Genomic DNA, 22,428 nt, shown 5'->3' with positions numbered 1-22,428 from the left:
AATGGAATAGTTTTCAATGGCCCGGATAGATCGAATGTTCCATTAAAATAAACGTTTCTTCCCGCCCAGATTTCCCCCTGTGGTGCTGCTGGTTTTGACTCTGAGGTAAACCCGAGAGAGAACTATGAATGATAAAGAACCAAGGAGGGCAACATAACGAAAAAGGAGGCGGTTAGTCTTTGTAGTCGGGAGGAATGCGGAAATGTTCCTGCTCTGTGTCAAACTTATCTGAAGGGGGTCAAGGCACATTCAGCCAGCGTGGGAAAGCGAAGAAGAGACGGAGCTCACAGGCAAGCGTTGCATATCCCGGGATAAATGGGGAAAAGAGAGTTAAAAAGGGGAAAAACTGAGAAAAGCGTGGCTTGGAGAATATATCACGCTTTTGTCCTATGACCCCCCCCCCCCCCCCAAGTTGCACTGTGTTTTTCAGTTAAAAAAAAATTATAATACCCCCCTCCCCCCGTATTATAGTTGCTTTGCTTGAGCTGCAGTTGCAGAGGTGGTGAACCTACTGCTGAGGGATGGGGGTTACAGAAGCTGCTCCATCCGACTACCTGTGTGGCCCGGCGTGACAGTGAGGGATCTGTGATGTGTTCTGTCTTAGTGTGAACACTTATCCAAAGGGGGTATGTTTCATAAATTCATGGACACGACCAATTGCGAATTTCACTGATAACATACAATAAGGTAGGCTGAAATATTCATATTTAACTTTTTGTGTAGAAAAATGTATTTTGCATGAATGTACTTATTGTGATATTTTAAAAGCATGAGTTGCCAATTACGATGCTGCAATGTTTTAATTGTTGTAGGCTATTTTAAATGTTTATATATATATTTTTAAAGTTGCCGTGCAAAAAACGCATAGCGAACAAGTTGCATTATTAAACCACAACACTATTAATGACATGGAAAATGAGAGATGTGGTTAAATGGACTATAGGAAGTTCAGACAATACAATCAGTAGACAACCACGTGCTCGCAAAAGTTTGTCGCCTATAATAAACCATAATAGACTGGAACATTTGGGAAAAGATATCGGAGGCTGGAAAAAATATTTGTATAATAATTATAACTGAGTTTGCAGAGTTTATATTGTATTCTTTCAAGTTGGTTTGCTTGTTTTTCTGACTCATTCGTCTACATATCTGTGATTACGCATGAACAGAAAGATGACCTTATTGTTGTAATATGTACTGCATTCTGCAGAGAACTTATGTAAAATTGTTTTTAAAAACAGTTTTTTTTAGAGATGCCAGATGTGTGATGTGAGGTAACTAGGAGGACAAGAGATTCATACGCGTAATGAAGTGGGAGTGGATCAAGTAGAACGCATCGGGGTTCTCGTGTTGATAGTCGGAATAATACTAAACTTGATGACACAATGTTGTGGACCTCCGTTTAACCAAAAACAGACAGACATATACGATGTCTCTGCTACCTCTGTCTTCCTTTAATTTAGGCATTGCACGCGCCAACAACTATTTTCTGTGAGGATGGCTTTGTAATAACCCTGGTTCGTTACGTTCGTTGGGATTCCCCGCAATATCAACAAGAAAAAGAAAAAAGACGCAAAAATGGACAAAGAAAGTGTAGCACAACAGTACGAGCCCGTCGCCGAGATTGGGGAAGGTGCGTATGGAAAGGTGTACAAGGCACGAGATTTGAAGAACGAGGGACGCTTTGTAGCCCTAAAACGAGTTCGGGTACAGACGGAGGAGGAAGGGATGCCCCTCTCAACCATCCGTGAGGTGGCGGTACTGAGGCAACTGGAGGCATTCGAACACCCCAACGTGGTCAGGTAAGAAGAGATGGAGGGGGGTGCATCTAACAATCTCCCAGATGTTGCATTATCTTTTCAACCATATGCTATTATAACCCCTGATATGTATCTCTTTAAACAACCTGCTCTCAGAGCATTTAGTATGATCTGTATGTAATTCCGAGACACTCCATTTAGTATGATATGTTACATTTGATATGGTTACATGGGTGGCCATATAATGCCAACGTCTACTAAACTATATGGAATAGTTTTAAGCCGGGGGTGGGTTGGGATGTGGGTGGGTTCTACTAAACTATATGGAATAGTTTTAACAAGGTCATACCAAGGATCATTAACTATTTGATCAAGAATTTTAAGACCCCTTGAAGTATAACAAAAAATATTTGATGAAAAAAACATTTTTGGCCTTACTGCTATTAGCCCATACAAACGCATTGAATAACAAATTCACTACATGGAACGATAGCTAGTCCCCCCCCAAAACATCTGTAGGAAGTTTCTTCTGAAGCGTCTGTCCTATAGCTGAGCGATATAAGAAAGATCAGGAAAGTGAGTCTTTTTTATTTGTACATCTTTGTAACCCCATATTTTTGGCACTAAACAGTCTATACACTGTAAATACATTATATACATTATATATATAACATTTGTGGACACCCCTTCAAATTAGTGGATTATTAGTGGACTATTTCAGCCACACCCATTGCTGACAGATGTATAAATAACGTTTGCTTTAGACAAGTCTTGTGAGGCCCGTGGTTGTCCTAGAGCAAAACTGGCATGTACGTGTTCGTGAGGGGTCATATTAATGTGTATCCCAAACTGTTGGGACCCTACAGACAGAAGTTGGCAGATCGGCTGTACCGACTTCAGATGAGTCCCACTTGTGGGGGTCGTAGAGCAAACAGAGAACACCATCGTGTTCGTGATCTTTCCATAGAGGGGTCACAATAGTTTTGTAGGCCAAACCGTTCAGACGCTACAGACAATTTTGTCGGAAGAGCGATTTTCGGGATGCCTCCTGGTCTAGCTCTGTCACCTTCCACTGCAGATGAGGAAGTGCGACAATGGCGGATGTGGTAGATTGATACGCATCACAATGCAAAACAGATATTTCTGTCTTAAACTGACAGATTTGTATGGAGATTTTTGTATTATACTAATTCGATTTATGCGGGGTGCGGAAATCGACTCTTGGGGTTAACCTAACTCCTAAACTTAACCTTAACCCTAACCCTAGCTAACGTTAGCGAGCTAATGTAAGCCATCTAGCCATAGGGCAGCAGGTAGCCTAGTGGTTACAGTGTTGGGTCAGTAATTTAAAGGTTGCTGGCTCAAATCCCTGAGCTGAGGTAAAAATCTGTCATTCTGCACCTGAACAGTTAAACCACTGTTTCCCATGCCCCGAAGACATGGATGTCAATTAAGGCAGCCCCTCACACCTCTGAAGTTGGGTTAAATGCGGAAGACACATTTCAGTTGAATGCATTCAGTTGTACAACTGACTAGGTATCCCCCTTTCACTAGCCACCTAGCTAGAGTTTGTAACATATTGTACATTTAGCAAATTCGTAACATATTGTACATTTTGCAAATTCGTAACATATTGTACATTTAGCAAATTCGTAACATATTGTACATTTTGCAAATTCGTAACATATAATACAAATTGTAATTCCTAACATACAGTATCAGACGAAATAGGTGATGGACATCCACAAATGACTACATACCATACGAAACATAATATATTATACTAAATGGAGTCTTTCAGATTTAAAGATTTTAAAAAGGCTCTGAGACCACGTTGCAACCAACAAATTACTGCATAATGCCTTGCAAGCGGTTTATGGAGTTGCCTTATTGACCTTTGGAAAAGTTGTTGTTTTGTGATGTACAACTATAAACCCCATTTTGATCCTGGTGATACTATAGTGCCATACAGTAGACTGTTCGTTATGTTTAATACAGCCTGGTGTGTCTGGAAGGTTTCTTTGTGTGCAGCACCTGTGATAGACATTCTTGGGTGATATCTGTTCACCAGATGAATCAACCTAAATAAGTCATGGGTAAAGTCACCCCCATCGCTGGTTAGAGTGGAATTTCACAGAAAAGTCAATGAACTGCTGTCGGGAAGTCAATGAACTGCTGTTGGGAAGTCAATGAACTGCGGTTGGGAATGATAAGAGAGAACCATTTTGTGCATCGAGTCACACTAAGAGATACTGTATTGGGCTGATGTTGCCCCCATTCCAGTAGTCTACATATAAGATGTGTTGTTTTTAGTCCTCCAGGCCACAAGACAACATACAGGGGTTGTTATGCTTTGCAGCTGTATACTCCCATGGTCCAATTTGGAGGTCAGTTCAGTTCGGCAGAGAAACCACGTCATTTACCGGCCCAGCTCAAGGTCTAACCTTGCCATTTAGCTTATAATGAGAGATTGAGTACTTTTGTATGAAACTTTTTAATAATACTGTACAAATGTTATTCTAAGCGCTGTTTGTCACACTACAGCCTCTATTAATCTCTTCAGCTGAATAAATTAATCTATTCTTCATAGAGATTCCACACATCGAAGGTTCGACAGATTTAAATGATGACACAAAATGTGTCCTTACTCCCTATACTTTGTGGTATGTTAATTTCTCCCATTCTGTAAAATTCTGGTTCCTATACGTTAGCCCAAGCTCAAATCCACACCAAAGGGCATCTGGTCTGGTCTCTCTGTAAAGCTAAACAGCGCGGGAGAGAGTGAGCACTGAGCAGGGTGCATTCTGGACCTACTGTGTAACTACAGGCCAGCCAACCACTGGATGTTTAAGAATGACGCCCATTAGTCATCCCATATGTTCAGTGTCTGGCGAGAGGCTGCATTGTAGTGGAACAATCACGGTTCTGAGGGGCGTTTAACCCCAAGTTTCCAACAGGGTGGCTTGCTCGTTCTGTGACATCATGGGCGTATGGCAATAATACCTTGAATCCTCAGTGCAGGATTTACAAGCCTTTGTTAAGAGGGGGTGTGGCACAGTGCATATTCCCTTTAGGCTACAAGGGGAAAAGAAAAGGACTACCAGGTGGAGCAGCTTTCCCATGCTTCACTTCAAGACAATTCACAGAGATTACACAGACATCAACTGCAATTTTACTGTTATTACTACAGACCCATTGACTCTTTCGAAATATTTGAAGCTATTGAAATACGGATTCCACTGTAAATATGACACATTTTTAATTAAATCTAAGAATTACTGCATAAAAGATATGTGGGATACGGACCTTATTGGCCCCATAGTGTCATTGAAACAATGATAGAGCGATGTCAGTGAGTGGATAAATTCCATCCACGTTCTTGTCACACACACGGATTGGTTGCCATGGTGAGAGATGCTGCTCAACCACATCTAGGGGTCGGTCATGGGCAGTCCAGACTGCTTCAGTTGCCATGACGCATCACACGTTGCCCTGGTGCTCCTGAAGGAATCTTTGTCGTCGTCCTCGGCTCTTTGAGGTTGACACTGGACGTCTTCTCTAGGCTTTCACCAACGCTTCCCCATGGCACAACTGCCCAAATAATCTGTATGTTTGGGCTCGGCTTGTCACCTAGTAAAAATACACCCACAATGTTAATGTATTGTGTTGGATGCTCAGGAGTCGCCAAGGGTTTCCCTCTTAAAATAGATATAATGTAGCTACAACATTATTATTGCCGTTGTCAGGATGGAGGCTAAATAATAGGGTTAGTGAGCAGGAGGCTAAAGGATATGATTAGTTAGCAGGAGGCTAAAGGATAGGGTTAGTGGGCAGGAGGCTAAAGGATAGGGTTAGTGAGCAGGAGGCTAAAGGATAGGGTTAGTGAGCAGGAGGCTAAAGGATAGGGTTAGTGAGCAGGAGGCTAAATGATAGGGTTAGTGAGCAGGAGGCTAAAGGATAGGGTTAGTGAGCAGGAGGCTAAAGGATAGGGTTAGTGGGCAGGAGGCTAAAGGATAGAGTTAGTGAGCAGGAGGCTAAATGATAGGGTTAGTGGACAGGAGGCTAAAGGATAGAGTTAGTGAGCAGGAGGCTAAATGATAGGGTTAGTGGACAGGAGGCTAAAAGATAGGGTTAGTGGGCAGGAGGCTAAATGATAGGATTACTGGGCAGGAGGCTAAAGGATAGGATTACTGGGCAGGAGGCTAAAGGATAGGGTTAGTGGGCAGGAGGCTAAAGGATAGGGTTAGTGGGCAGGAGGCTAAAGGACAGGGTTAGTGGGCAGGAGGCTAAGGGATAGGTTTACTGGGCAGGAGGCTAAAGGATAGGGTTAGTGGGCAGGAGGCTAAAGGATAGGGTTAGTGGGCAGGAGGCTAAAGGATAGGGTTAGTGGGCAGGAGGCTAAAGGACAGGGTTAGTGGGCAGGAGGCTAAGGGATAGGTTTACTGGGCAGGAGGCTAAACATGCCTAAAGGAAATGGGTCGGAACTACACAACATGACCAAAAGTATGTGGACACGTGCTCGTAGAACATCTCATTCCAAATCATGTGTATTAATATGGAATTGGTCTCCTCTTTGCTGCTGTAACAGCCTCCACTCTTCTTGGAAGGCTTTCCACTAGATGTTGGAACATTTGCTGCGGGGACTTGCTTCCATTCAGCCTCAAGAGCAATAGTGAGGTCGGGCACTGATTTTGGGCGATTAGGCCTGGCTCGCAGTCGGTGTTCCAATTCATCCTAAAGGTGTTCGATGGGTTTGAGGTCAGGGCTCTGTGTGGGCCAGTCAAGCTCTTCCACACCGATATCGACAAACCATTTTTGTATGTATCTCGCTTTGTGCCTGGGGGCATTGTCATGCTGAAACAGGAAAGGGCCTTCCCCCAAACTGTTGCCACAAAGTTGGAAACACAGAATCATCTGGAATGTCATTGTATGCTGTAACATTAAGATTTCACTTCACTGGAACTAAGGGGCCTAGCCCGAACCATGAAAAACAGCCCGAGACCATTATTCCTCCTCCACCAAACTTTACTGTTGGCAATATATTGGGGCAGGTTGCATTCTCCTGGCATCCTCCAAACCCAGATTAGTCCATCGGACTGCCAAATGGTGAAGAGTGATTCATCACTCCAGAGAATGCTTTCCACTGCTCCAGAGTCCAATGGCCGCGAGTTTTACACCACACTAGCCGACGCTTGGCATTGTGCATGGTGATCATAGGCTTGTGTGTGGCTGCTCGGCCATGGAAACCCATTTCATGAAACTCGCAACAAACAGTTATTGTGCTGATGTTGGTTCCAGAGGCAGTTTGGAACTCAGTAGTGAGTTTTGCAACCGAGGACAGAACTTCTACTTTGCCACTGAGCCGTTGTTGTTGTTCCTCAACGTTTCCACTTCACAATAGCAGTACTTACAGTTGACCGGGGAAGCTCTAGCAGGGCAAAAATTTGACAAACTGACTTGGAAAGGTGGCATCCTATGACGGTGCCCCGTTGAAAGTCACTGAGCACTTCAGTAAAGCCATTCTACTGTCAATGTTTGTCTATGGAGATTGCATGGCTGTGTGCTCTATTTTTATATACCTGTTTGCAACAGGTTTGGCTGAAATAGCAGAATCCACTAATTTGAAGGGGTGTCCTCATACGTTTGTACATATAGTGTATGCCTGCTTGATGTGTAACCTTGTCTGAGACCTGAATAGTTTGCGTTTGCTCCCAGATATATTGACCAGGCTTTAGCTCAGTGGACTAAGGGGTCTTGTGGCATCAAGGAGACCTGGATTCAAGTTTCACATTTTAATGTCACGTGCACAAGTACAGTGAAATGCCTTTCTTGCAAACTCTAAACCCAACAATGCAGTAATCAATATCAGCCTGGCCGGTTACAGTTGCATGTTTTTAATAAGGAGAATGGCAAATCACTCACTCTGTCAAGGTGTTCAACTCTCAACGGATCCTATTGTGGTTACTGTACTGTGTAGTCCGCTATTGCACACATACTGGAATAAGGGCTAGGAGATCATGTTGCCAAAATGTCCATCAGTCACGAGTAAGGAATTTCAGATCGGTTCCTTTCGTTTAGCTAACAAGGCCCAGTATGTGAAAGCATTGCTTGCATTCTTTCAAAACTGTCAGGAAAACTAGTCTGGGCCTGGTTTCCCAAAAGCATTGTAAGGCTAACTTCATATTAGAACCATAGGATCCTATGCTTTGGATGATTTTGGGAAACCGGACCCTGGACAGTTAACTGACACTATGAACAAATCCCACCCCCCCCCTAACTGAAGCTAGATTGTTTAAATAGATTAGATCTCTCTCAGGTATTGAATTATGCTAGGGATCCTATCAAGTGTCTATCTATATTTCAGAAGCCAGTTTAGACGGGAAAATATGGTTTGTCATAGATGGTGGTTATACATGAAAATACTTTGTTATTCCTCTTAAATTAAAGACGGATGACTTTATAACCTCTATTTACTTGTGAACTACTTTATGGACTACTTGTGATCCTTTTACAAACCCTTTTATAGATCATTTTATATGTGTTACAATGAAATCTGACTGACATTAACAATGCTAAGCAGCAGTATTCACTCTGCCTCTCTCTCTCTGCAGACTGTTCGATGTGTGTACTGTGTCTCGGACCGACCGCGAGACCAAGCTGACCCTGGTCTTTGAGCACGTTGACCAGGACCTGACCACGTACCTGGAGAAAGCACCTGATCCTGGGGTGCCACCTGAAACTATCAAAGTGAGTCTGTCTAGGGGCAACTTCTTAGTAACTTCACACTAAATTGAAAATGCCCTACTGTATTCGTAAGGTCTATGAATATGTGGACCTTGTTTTTGCAAAGTATCCTGGGAATATTTCTTCCTGGCCCAGACAGGAACCGAGGATGGAACTCCCAAACATCAGACAGCATTCAGGCTTTTTGAAGGGCAGCACATGTGGCATATTGGGTCCTAATTAGAGGGCCTCTGCTTTTCTATTTTCATTCTGGTCCCTCACTTCACTCTGTATCTAAAGGAGGAGACGCTGTGTGTGTGTTTTATTTGTGTGTGTGTGTGTCTGTGAGTGTGTGTAATCATATAGATTGACAGAACTAGGTGACACTGACAGAAGGCATTTCTTTATGTGCAGTGTCTCATCGTGTGTCCAACCTCCCTTTCCTGTAGGCTAAAAAATTGCCTTCAGGGCCAAACACACTAACAAACCATAAGTCATCCTGAATATCAGACTAATCCGGAAGTAATCCAGTTATTTGCTGGGGTGCATCTGAAATGTCATCCTATTCCATGTACACTGTATAGTGCACTACTTTTGACCAGGGCCTATGCACTATGTAGGGAATAGGGTGCCATTTGAAACACAGACCCAGTATCTGCAAACGGTAGGAAGCGGAAGTGTTGGCAACCTCTTTCCCTCTCGACAGTTAGTCTCTCTCTCTATTTATTAACCTCTTTCCCTCTCGACAGTTAGTCTCTCTCTATTTATTAACCTAACCTTAGCCAAATACATTTAAACTCAGTTTTTCACAATTCCTGGCTTTTAATCCTAGTAAAAATTCCCTGTCTTAGGTCAGTTAGGATCACCACTTTATTTTAAGAATGTGAAATGTCAGAATAATAATAGAGAATGATTTAGTTCAGCTTTTATTTATTTCATATTTCCAGTGGGTCAGAAGTTTACATACACTCAATTAGTATTTGGTAGCATTGCCTTTAAATTGTTTAACTTGGGTCAAGCGTTTCGGGTAGCCTTCCACAAAGCTTCCCACAATAAATTGGGTGAATTTTCGCCCATTCATCCTGACAGAGCTGGTGTAACTGAGTCAGGTTTGTAAGGCCTCCTTGCTCGCACATGCTTTTTCAGTTCTGCCCACAAATTTTCTATAGGATTGAGGTCAGGGCTTTGTGATGGCCACTCCAATACTTTGACTTTGTTGTCCTTAAGCCATTTTCCCACAACTTTGGAAGTATGCTTGGGGTCATTGTCCATGAAGACCCATAATCTGTCTGAAAACAATTGTTGGAAAAATTACTTGTGTAATGCACAAAGTAGATGTCCTAACCGACTTGCCAAAACTGTAGTTTGTTAACAAGAAATTTGTGGAGTGGTTGAAAAACGAGTTTTAATGATTCCAACCTAAGCATATGTAAACTTCCGATTTCAACTGTTCATACTACCTCAACTAACTGGTTTTATTACATTTTTTTTTTAACTCAACTAACCGGCACATTGACTCTGTACCGGCACCCCCCTGTATATATTGTTATTTTTTTACTGATGCTCTTTAATTACTTGTTACTTTTATCTCTTATTCTTATCCCTATTTTTTGAAACTGCACTATCAGTTAGGGGCTCATAAGTAAGCATCTACCTGTTGTATTCGGCGCATGTGACTAATCAAATTTGATTTGATTTGAAAGCAAGCATGGAAGACCACTTTTTGAGCGGGAGAGAGATTCCATTTCCTTTCGGAAAAGCTGACCACGACTCCATTTTGTTGCTCCCTGCCTATAGACAGAGACTAAAACAGGTAGCTCCCGCGCTCAGGTCTGTTCAACGCTGGTCCGACCAATCTGATTCCACACTTCCACACAAGATTGCTTCGATCACGTGGACTGGGATATGTTCCGCGTTGCGTCAAACAACAACATTGAAGAATACGCTGATTCGGTGAGTGAGTTTATTAGCAAGTGCATCGGCGATGTCGTATCCACAGCACCATTAAAACATTCCCAAACCAGAAACCGTGGATTGATGGCAGCATTCGTGTGAAACTGAAAGCGCGAACCACTGCTTTTAATCAGGACAAGGTGACCGGAAACATGACCGAATACAAACAGTGTAGCTATTCAAACAAGCTAAGCGTCAGTATAGAGACAAAGTAGAGTCGCAATTCAACAGCTCATACACAAGAGGTATGTGGCAGGGTCTACAGTCAATCACGGATTACAAAAAGAAAATCAGCCCCGTCGCAGACCAGGATGTCTTGCTCCCAGACAAACTAAACAACTTCTTTGCTCGCTTGAGGACAATACAGTGCCACTGACACGGCCCGCTACCAAAACCCGCGGACTCTCCTTCACTGCAGCCGACACGAGTAAAACATTTAAACGTGTAAACCCTCGCAAGGCTGCAGACCCAGACGGGATCCCCAGCCGTGTCTTCAGAGCATGCGCAGACCAGCTGGCTGGTGTGTTTACGGACATATTCAATCAATCCTTATCCCTGTCTGCTGTTCCCGCATGCTTCAAGACGGCCACCATTGTTCCTGTTCCCAAGAAAGCTAAGGTAACTGAGCTAAACGACTAGTCAAGGACCGTATCCCCTCCACCTTACCTGACACCCTAAACCCACTCCAATTTGCTTACCGCCCCAATAGGTCCACAGACGATGCAATCGCAACCACACTGCACGCTGCCCTAACCCATCTGGACAAGAGGAATACCTAATGTGAGAGTGTTGTTCATCGACTACAGCTCAGCATTTAACACCATAGTACCCTCCAAGCTCGTCATCAAGCTCATGGGTCTCGACCCCGCCCTGTGCAACTGGGTACTGGTCTTCCTGAAGGGCCACCCCCAGGTGGTGAGGGTAGGTAACAACATCTCCACCCCGCTGATCCTCACACTGGGGCCCCACAAGGGTGCGTTCTGTGCCCTCTCCTGTACTCCCTGTTCACCCACGACTACGTGGCCATGCACGCCTCCAACTCAATCATCAAGTTTGCGGACGACACAACAGTGGTAGGCTTAATTACCAACAACAACGAGACGGCCTACAGGGAGGAGGTGAAGGCCCTCGGAGTGTGGTGTCAGGAAAATAACCTCACACTCAATGTCAACAAAACAAAGGAGATGATCGTGGACTTCAGGAAACAGCAGAGGGAGCACCCCCCTATCCACATCGACGGGACAGTAGTGGAGAGGGTAGTAAGTTTTAAGTTCCTCGGCGTACACATCACGGACAAACTGAATTGGTCCACCCACACAGACAGCGTGATGACGGAAGTGAGTGCTACGGGGTGGTAGTCGTTTACCTCAGGAGGCTGAAGAAATTTGGCTTGTCACCAAAAGCACTCACAAACTTTTACAGATGCACAACCGAGAGCATCCTGTCGGGCTGTATCACCCACTGCCTGGTATGGCAACTGCTCCGCCCACAACTGTAAGGCTCTCCAGAGGGTAGTGAGGTCTGCACAACGCATCACCGGGGGCAAAATACCTGCCCTCCAGGACACCTACACCACCCGATATCACTGGAAGACCATAAAGATCATCAAGGACAACAACCGCCTGAGCCACTGCCTGTTCACCAGAAGGTGAGGTCAGTACAGGTGCATCAAAGCAGGGGCCAAGAGACTGAAAAACAGCTTCTATCTCAAGGCCATCAGACTGTTAACAGCCACCACTAACATTGAGTGGCTGCTGCCAACATACTGACTCAACTCCAGCCACTTTAATAATGGAGAAATTGATGTAAAAAATGTATCACGAGCCACTTTAAACAATGCCACTTAATATAATGTTTACATACCCTACATTACTCATCTCATATGTATATTGTACTCTATACCATCTCCTGCATCTTGCCATCTTTATGTAATACATGTATCACTAGCCACTTTAAACTATGCCACTTTTATATGTTTACATACCCCACATTACTCATCTCATACAGTATGTATGTACTGTACTCGATACCATCTACTGCATCTTGCCTGTGCCGTTCTGTACCATCACTCATTCATATATCTTTATGTACATATTCTTTATCCCTTTACACTTGTGTGTATAAGGTAGTAGTGCTGTAATTGTTAGGTTAGATTACTCGTTGTTTATTACTGCACTGTTGGAACTAGAAGCACAAGCATTTCGCTACACTCACATTAACATCTGCTCACCATTTGTATGTGACAAATAACATTTGATTAGATATTTATTTTCAACATCCAAACAGCAGCTGGAGCGATGAGGGACAATGAAAAACGATCAAGTACAAGATGACAGTGGCACCGTCCCTTTTATTTCCATGACAGTGGACACTGCACAGTAACACTCCTCCAGACCAGAGGACACCAGATTGCAGACCCCCACCCCCAGACCCACCGTATGGTAATTGATCAAAGAGGCTCCGGGAATCAAATGAGCTGGAAGGACATGAAGCAGCCGGTCTCTGTCCCGCAGCCTCCCCCAACCTAACGCTGGGCTAACGCTGGGCTAACGCTGGGCTTCGTGCCCCTCTACCCCCTCCTCCAACCCCAGATCCCCCGTCCTTCCCCGTCTCCAGGCCTGGCCCTATAAAAGCCTGGTTAATGAAGCATTACACTAACTGGCAGATGTCCTGTATTGTGACACGGTTACAAAAAACAATATGACTGCGTCTTGCTTATTAGCATGACAACAGGGACTGCACTAGGGGATGCCATGTTTTCACTGCTTTTTCTCTAGGCTACTTTTTTCTTTTTATTCTTGGGTATCGCTTGTGTTTCCTAGCTAGCTATCTCTGGTCGAGGTGCTGTCATAGACAGTTAGGGTGTTGGGCAACTCGTTGCTCTGTGTCACCTCCTGTCACATTGGTTTGCAACAGGTCAGGTGTTTTCTCATACCATCTGCAGACTGGAGACTAGATATTAATGTCAGTCTCATAGTTTGACATTATCCCCAGCCCTACAAACTATTAATTGTTATTAACAACTAAAATCTATTAACTCTTGACAAGCAACGGCTTGTCATTCATCATTCATCTTCACCTGTATCATCTACTACTGAATGACTGTTATAGGAATGAACAGAAGCAGGGAGAGGAGATGAAGCGCCATGGGGGCCTTGTTGTTTGTATGTTTGTCCTCAAGTCACACTTCTGAGATAATTGGGGTTTTGTAGGAAATGCTGTTGAAAGGAAACATGTCGCAAATGGCCATTTAAAGCAAACAGAGAGGAACTCATGGGGGTGATGCCATTGTATCAACTCCCTAAATAACTGCCGCTGTCTGTTGGCCTCCTAGTTTACGGGTGGACGGAGATGCAAAAAAAGAAGACCTGTTTACGTTCTCTGGCTGACCTGCGCAAGGGACTCTCAGACACACTGCTTACGCATGCACACACACACCGCACATACACACCGCACACACACACCACACACACACACCGCACACAAACACACCACACACACCGCATGCGCACACACACCGCACATGCACACACACACACACCACACACACACACCACACACACACGCACACACACACCGCACACACACACCGCACACACACACCGCACATGCACACACACACACACACACCACACACACACGCACACACACACCGCACACACACACACACACATTCCCTCTGCCCTGTCTGTTCTCTATTCCGTGCAGAGGCTCATGTCCCCTCCCCTTAGCCCTGGTCAGCTCCGCCCGTTTGAAAATGTTTTCTGCTTGAGTGTGCAGACCATTGTTTCACCTCTTTTAATCACTCACCAGCTGCTAGGGTCAGAGAATGGAGCCCCTCCCCAGGCCCAGGTCCATGTCACTTGTGAGGTCTTGGCGACGGGTTTCGGGGGGGGGCACCGCTGCCTGCTGCAACCCCAGCAGTAGGCCGATTCATGTCGAGACTGGGAGAGAGAGTCCCTCTTTCTCTCTCTTTTTCTTTCCCTGTGTTTCTTTTTTAATCTTCCCCCGTCTCTCTGTCTCTATCACTCAAACAGCCCCACCTCCGCTATCACCATCAGTTCAGTCCTTATGTTGTTGTGCAAGTTCCACCAGAGAGTGGGTCGTTGAGCCCTTTCAGTTTAGCCCTCCTCTCAGACTCTTCCTTCAGTTTAGCCCTCCTCTCAGACTCTTCCTTTCAGTTTAGCCCCCCTCTCTGACTCTTCCTTCAGTTTAGCCCTCCTCTCTGACTCTTCCTTCAGTTTAGCCCTCCTCTCAGACTCTTCCTTCAGTTTAGCCCTCCTCTCAGACTCTTCCTTCAGTTTAGCCCTCCTCTCAGACTCTTCCTTCAGTTTAGCCCTCCTCTCAGACTCTTCCTTCAGTTTAGCCCTCCTCTCAGACTCTTCCTTCAGTTTAGCCCTCCTCTCAGACTCTTCCTTCAGTTTAGCCCTCCTCTCAGACTCTTCCTTCAGTTTAGCCCTCCTCTCAGACTCTTCCTTCAGTTTAGCCCTCCTCTCAGACTCTTCCTTCAGTTTAGCCCTCCTCTCTGACTCTTCCTTCAGTTTAGCCCTCCTCTCAGACTCTTCCTTTCAGTTTAGCCCTCCTCTCAGACTCTTCCTTTCAGTTTAGCCCTCCTCTCAGACTCTTCCTTCAGTTTAGCCCTCCTCTCAGACTCTTCCTTCAGTTTAGCCCTCCTCTCTGACTCTTCCTTCAGTTTAGCCCTCCTCTCAGACTCTTCCTTCAGTTTAGCCCTCCTCTCAGACTCTTCCTTCAGTTTAGCCCTCCTCTCAGACTCTTCCTTCAGTTTAGCCCTCCTCTCTGACTCTTCCTTCAGTTTAGCCCTCCTCTCTGACTCTTCCTTCAGTTTAGCCCTCCTCTCTGACTCTTCCTTTCAGTTTAGCCCTCCTCTCAGACTCTTCCTTTCAGTTTAGCCCTCCTCTCAGACTCTTCCTTCAGTTTAGCCCTCCTCTCTGACTCTTCCTTCAGTTTAGCCCTCCTCTCAGACTCTTCCTTTCAGTTTAGCCCTCCTCTCAGACTCTTCCTTTCAGTTTAGCCCTCCTCTCAGACTCTTTCTATCTCTCTCGTTTTAACTTTATTTCTCTCTCCCTGGACTGAGTGCTTGTGGGCATTAGGGCCACTGTTCCTGGCTGCAGCTAGAAAGGGTGGATCTTCAATGAACAATCCACCTCAGCTCCAGTCCAGCCAGATGCAGGAAGAGAGGGAGGGAGGCAGAGACAGGCCCACCACCAACAGATCAAGGGTGTACGCAAACGGCACCCTATTCCCTATGTAGTGCACTACTTTTGGACCAGGGCCCAAAGATCAGAACTACACCCTCACAGCAACGTGTATTTCCTGCTCTGCTCTCCCTCCACAATTTGTGTCAGTTATCAACATCTGCCACACTTGGGATTTAAAGGGATACGTTCTCTTTTCTTCCTCGTCGACAAGCTGCTGCACCACATGCAAGGCCTCAGTGATTTCACTTCACTCTGTGGGACTTTTCATTTAGGTTTTCAGTGTTCTGAGACACGTTGGCTGATTTAGAAGAGAAATAAACAATGTTTCTTACTATCGTTACCTTACAGATTACAGTGATGTGCATACTGTACACACATGATGATGAAGATAACGGAACCATCCAACACCAATGTGCATCAACCAAAACACAGATTTAAAAAATGACCTTTTGTTTTAGTACTTTTGATCCCTCTATGTCAAGGATATCATGTGTCTTTTTTCAGTGTCCATGTGTCTTGTATCCGTAAAATCATGACAAACTGTCAGTGTCCATGTGTGTTGTTGAACCTGTTAAGACTGTGTCTGTGTCCATGTGTCATGTTATACCTGTTAAGACTGTGTCTGTGTCCATGTGTCATGTTATACCTGTTAAGACTGTGTCTGTGTCCATGTGTCACGTTATACCTGTTAATACTGTGTCTGTGTCCATGTGTCACGTTATACCTGTTAAGACTGTGTCTGTGTCCATGTGTCATGTTATACCTGTTAAGACTGTGTCTGTGTCCATGTGTCACGTTATACCTGTTAAGACTGTGTCTGTGTCCATGTGTCACGTTATACCTGTTAAGACTGTGTCTGTGTCCATGTGTCATGTTATACGTGTTAAGACTGTGCCTGTGTCCATGTGTCATGTTATACCTGTTAAGACTGTGTCCATGCGTAATGTTGTACCTGTTAAGACTGTAGCTGTTTTCGATTACCCATACTAAAATACTGTATACTACATACTTAATGAGTGTATATACTACATACTATATGCTATTAGTTCATTTTAGTATACTGTAAACTAACGGTATCCTTGTAGTTGAGTGTACTAGTGCTTCGATGTGTCTACCGGAATTTGATACTGTTGCTTTTCAACTTCTTGCTAGCTTGTTAGCATAGCTAACAAATGACGAGCAAGACGTTTTACGACTTCTTTAACAATGTCCATTGAGAACGCACAAAGACTATACCACTTAGCTAAGCTAAGAATTATGTGAAAGATCAAGTCAATAAACGTTGGGTTGTTTAGTTAGATAGCATATAGTTAAAATACTGGCAAGTTTGAAGTATTAGTAGCCAACTAACGTTAGGCAGCTAGCTAACATCTGGTGCATTAAAGCAACTACTGTAATGAAATGCTATGCAGTTCGTAAGGCTAGCGAAGCTAACAAATTGTCAAATTACATTGCTCAACATTTTCTTAACATTTGTCATAATTAGTTAAAGCAATGAATTTGAATGCTCTCTCGTCGGACTTTGGCTGCATATTTTCCGCCATTTTCTTCAAATCTGAAAATGTTGTGAAGCCACGCCCATTTCCTGAAGAGTTGCATTATGGGCCCTAAATGCACGGAAATGGTGTTCACTGCTAGAGTACTTCGTATTTTGACGAATGTAGTACGACATCCGTAAACCTTTAGCATACTACATATATTCATACTATGACCAATAAGCATACTACATACTAAATGTATGCCACAAATAGTATGGTTAGTGCTGTTAGTGTGAGCATTCGAACACAGCTTGTGTCTGAGTGTCCATGTGTCATGTTGTACCTGTTAATACTGTGTTGGAATGTCCATGTGTCATGTTGTACCTGTTAAGACTGTGTCTGAGTGCCCATGTGTGTTGTCCTAACAGGATATGATGTACCAGCTGCTGCAGGGACTGGACTTCCTGCACTCACACCGTGTGGTTCACCGGGACCTGAAACCCCAGAACATTTTGGTCACCAGTGGAGGACAGATCAAACTGGCCGATTTTGGCCTCGCCAGGATATACAGCTTTCAGATGGCCCTGACCTCTGTGGTGAGACCTTACTGTTATAAACCTGTTATAAACTGTTATAACACAGATGATATACACATTTCAGATGGAACTGACCTCTGTGGTGAGACCTTACTGTTATAAACCTGTTATAAACTGTTATAACACAGATGATATACACATTTCAGATGGAACTGACCTCTGTGGTGAGAACCTTACTGTTATAGCACAGATAATATACACATTTCAGATGGAACTGACCTCTGTGGTGAGAACCTTACTGTTATAGCACAGATAATATACACATTTCAGATGGAACTGACCTCTGTGGTGAGAACCTTACTGTTATAGCACAGATAATATACACATTTCAGATGGAACTGACCTCTGTGGTGAGAACCTTACTGTTATAGCACAGATAATATACACATTTCAGATGGAACTGACCTCTGTGGTGAGAACCTTACTGTTATAGCACAGATAATATACACATTTCAGATGGAACTGACCTCTGTGGTGAGAACCTTACTGTTATAGCACAGATAATATACACATTTCAGATGGAACTGACCTCTGTGGTGAGAACCTTACTGTTATAGCACAGATAATATACACATTACAGATGGAACTGACCTCTGTGGTGAGAACCTTACTGTTATAGCACAGATAATATACACATTTCAGATGGAACTGACCTCTGTGGTGAGAACCTTACTGTTATAGCACAGATAATATACACATTTCAGATGGAACTGACCTCTGTGGTGAGAACCTTACTGTTATAGCACAGATAATATACACATTTCAGATGGAACTGACCTCTGTGGTGAGAACCTTACTGTTATAGCACAGATAATATACACATTTCAGATGGAACTGACCTCTGTGGTGAGAACCTTACTGTTATAGCACAGATAATATACACATTTCAGATGGAACTGACCTCTGTGGTGAGAACCTTACTGTTATAAACTAGAACATAAACTCTTATATCAGCCAATATAGATTATGTACTGAGTAGAGACTATGCCTGACCAGGATATTAGTGCTGAGCGATTAGAGCTTTTTGAGGTTGATTCTGTTTCAGTTAAAAACATTTTTTTAAATAATCACAGTTTTCAGTTTAGCATGAAATGCAAAACGTTATGAATAAAACATGTAATAGTGACTGCACATTACTGCTTATCACGTATTAACCATTGTTTATTCACATTACTTTAATCAAATATTTCAGTTGTTTTGTATATTATATATTTGTTTTATATGATGACTTTATTATTTCATTCCAAGTCATCATCTCATCTCTATAGAGCTGCTGCCTACGTTGTCTGACAAATTCACTGTTTTAGTAGTTCTTCAAAGTAAATAAGGCATACTTTTATGACTACTGAATACCTACTATCAATCACTAAGATTAGATCATGTATTTTCAGGTAGAGATACTGTACCTCGCAAAGCAAATGCTCTTTATCTGTCTCGATAGCGCGTTCCTCTCTTCTCTCCCTCTCCATGTCTGCCCCACACCAGAGAGGAGGCGGCAAAGCGAGAGGTTTCACTCCCCCAAAAATATGTCCAATATAAACCCAATGTGTTTCTATGGGCTTATTTTGGACCTAGATCTGCCTTTCCGCCTTTGGGACAACGACTCCCATTGTTAGGGCGGAGATATGAGCATCAGTCAACACTCTACCCCATATTGACAAAGCAAAAACAGGATTTTAGAAATGTTTGCAAATGTTTTAAAAATATAACATTTCCATAAGTATTCAGACCCTTTACTCAGTACTTTGTTGAAGCACCTTTTGGCAGCGATTACAGCCTTGAGTCTTCTTGGATATGACGCTACAAGCTTGGCACACCTGTATTTGGAGAGTTTCCCCCATTCTTTTTTGCGATCCTTTCAAGCTCTGTCAGGTTGGATGGGGAGCGTTGCTGCACAGCTATTTTCAGGTCTCTCCATGCTTGGCTGTATGCTTAGGGTCTTGGCTGTATGCTTAGGGTCTTTGTCCTGTTTGAAGGTGAACCTTCGTCCCAGTCTGAGGTTCAGAGTGCTCTGGAGCAGGTTTTCATCAAGGATCTCTCTGTACTTTGCTCCGTTCATCTTTGCCTCAATCCTGACTAGCATGACTAGCATGATGACTAGCATGATGCTGTCACCGATTATGGTCATTGTAGTTAATTACCACATTTTCTTCGCAAAACTATGTTGAATATTGGCCTATTGGAAACTACGACTCCCTACTACATATCACAGTTTTGGTGTGATCTGATTTCTTTCTAGAGAAAGTGTGTATTGAGCTCATAAAAAAATGTATTTCAAATAATTGAACCGACGTCGGTCAGTTAGTTGTTTAAAAAACAAACCTCCTGTGGCGAGCATCTTAAAGGAATAATCCACTTAAAACCACAAATTCCTATGATTTACATAAATAATTCAAATATGTGAGAACAATCTATGTTGTGAAAAAAATATAGCATTTTGTCGTTATAATAAGTTAGTAAGCAATATGTGAAAATTTGACTACCCACAATGCAATGCTCTCTCTAGAAAAGCTGTTTAGCTCGCTAGGTAGCTATCAAGAAAACATAACTACACGCAAATAATACCAAAGTCAATATCAGCATGTGAAGTAGTTAGCTAGTTGTAAATCCCTAAAACAAACTTCACTATCAGTTTAGGAGTTACAATATCACCATGTTCAACCTGGTAGTATAGATTGCGTTTCTAGCAAAAAGCTGTGTGAATCAGGTTGCAATGGCAACGCTCAAGGGCCCTGCGAGCCTGCAAGCAGGGAGAGGAGAATACAGTTTTGCGCCATGGTAGTTGAAGGAAGAAAGGATATTAATGTGATGGCGCACTCTGCACTTTGGGGACATTTAAACAAAACATATACTCGGTTGTGATGACATAGACAGATGGATTTGTTCTGGAGAAGTTTGCTCATACCATCTATTGGCTTATTTGGCAATCTGGACTGCAGGTAATTGTTTTAAAAGCATTATGAAATGTGAGAGTTTGTTATCCCCTATATCCAGTGACGAGAACCTTGTCTTGATGACGTATCACGTCACATTTCATTTTCAGGGTGGATTATCTCTTTTATACCAGTACACACACTGTGCTCCGTTTTTGTGACAACCCCCAATAAGTTCCTGCTTTAACGTTATGGTATAGAATAGACTATATCATGTCAAATACATAGTTCACATACTTAAAAAACGTTTTTTTTCCTCAGTTGGCACTTTTGGGACTATTCCAGTTTTACAGGGCAAACCAAAACCTGAAGGTACAGTGCCTTGCGAAAGTATTCGGCCCCCTTGAACTTTGCGACCTTTTGCCACATTTCAGGCTTCAAACATAAAGATATAAAACTGTATTTTTTTGTGAAGAATCAACAACAAGTGGGACACAATCATGAAGTGGAACGACATTTATTGGATATTTCAAACTTTTTTAACAAATCAAAAACTGAAAAATTGGGCGTGCAAAATTATTCAGCCCCCTTAAGTTAATACTTTGTAGCGCCACCTTTTGCTGCGATTACAGCTGTACGTCGCTTGGGGTATGTCTATCAGTTTTGCACATCGAGAGACTGACATTTTTTCCCATTCCTCCTTGCAAAACAGCTCGAGCTCAGTGAGGTTGGATGGAGAGCATTTGTGAACAGCAGTTTTCAGTTCTTTCCACAGATTCTCGATTGGATTCAGGTCTGGACTTTGACTTGGCCATTCTAACACCTGGATATGTTTATTTTTGAACCATTCCATTGTAGATTTTGCTTTATGTTTTGGATCATTGTCTTGTTGGAAGACAAATCTCCGTCCCAGTCTCAGGTCTTTTGCAGACTCCATCAGGTTTTCTTCCAGAATGGTCCTGTATTTGGCTCCATCCATCTTCCCATCAATTTTAACCATCTTCCCTGTCCCTGCTGAAATAAAGCAGGCCCAAACCATGATGCTGCCACCACCATGTTTGACAGTGGGGATGGTGTGTTCAGGGTGATGAGCTGTGTTGCTTTTACACCAAACATAACGTTTTGCATTGTTGCCAAAAAGTTCAATTTTGGTTTCATCTGACCAGAGCACCTTCTTCCACATGTTTGGTGTGTCTCCCAGGTGGCTTGTGGCAAACTTTAAACGACACTTTTTATGGATATCTTTAAGAAATGGCTTTCTTCTTGCCACTCTTCCATAAAGGCCAGATTTGTGCAATATACGACTGATTGTTGTCCTATGGACAGAGTGTTCCACCTCAGCTGTAGATCTCTGCAGTTCATCCAGAGTGATCATGGACCTCTTGGCTGCATCTCTGATCAGTCTTCTCCTTGTATGAGCTGAAAGTTTAGAGGGACGGCCAGGTCTTGGTAGATTTGCAGTGGTCTGATACTCCTTCCATTTCAATATTATCGCTTGCACAGTGCTCCTTGGGATGTTTAAAGCTTGGGAAATCTTTTTGTATTCAAATCCGGCTTTAAACTTCTTCACAACAGTATCTCGGACCTGCCTGGTGTGTTCCTTGTTCTTCATGATGCTCTCTGCGCTTTTAACGGACCTCTGAGACTATCACAGTGCAGGTGCATTTATACAGAGACTTGATTACACACAGGTGGATTGTATTTATCATCATTAGTCATTTAGGTCAACATTGGATCATTCAGAGATCCTCACTGAACTTCTGGAGAGAGTTTGCTGCACTGAAAGTAAAGGGGCTGAATAATTTTGCACGCCCAATTTTTCAGTT

At 43.3% G+C, this 22,428-nt stretch overlaps 1 protein-coding gene across 2 annotated transcripts in view; it reads left to right on the top strand.

Annotated features, from left to right (window-relative positions):
* Nucleotides 1–30: 30 nt before the first annotated feature.
* Nucleotides 31–22,428, top strand: part of LOC109907201 (cyclin-dependent kinase 6) — an 83,460-nt gene continuing 61,062 nt past the window's right edge. The window contains exons 1-4 of one of the 2 annotated variants that reach the window (XM_031795149.1): nt 31–626; nt 1,464–1,802; nt 8,372–8,507; nt 17,562–17,729. In XM_031795149.1, the coding sequence (XP_031651009.1) occupies nt 1,579–1,802; nt 8,372–8,507; nt 17,562–17,729 (528 nt within the window). In that variant the 5' untranslated portion in view covers nt 31–626; nt 1,464–1,578. Of the gene's footprint in view, nt 688–1,463; nt 1,803–8,371; nt 8,508–17,561; nt 17,730–22,428 lie in introns of both variants that reach the window. The other variant, XM_020505029.2, reaches the window with a different exon arrangement.

This window comes from Oncorhynchus kisutch, linkage group LG17, assembly GCF_002021735.2.
Source record: "Oncorhynchus kisutch isolate 150728-3 linkage group LG17, Okis_V2, whole genome shotgun sequence".
Lineage (NCBI taxonomy): Eukaryota > Metazoa > Chordata > Actinopteri > Salmoniformes > Salmonidae > Oncorhynchus > Oncorhynchus kisutch.
This window is presented reverse-complemented; position numbering and strand designations above follow the sequence as displayed.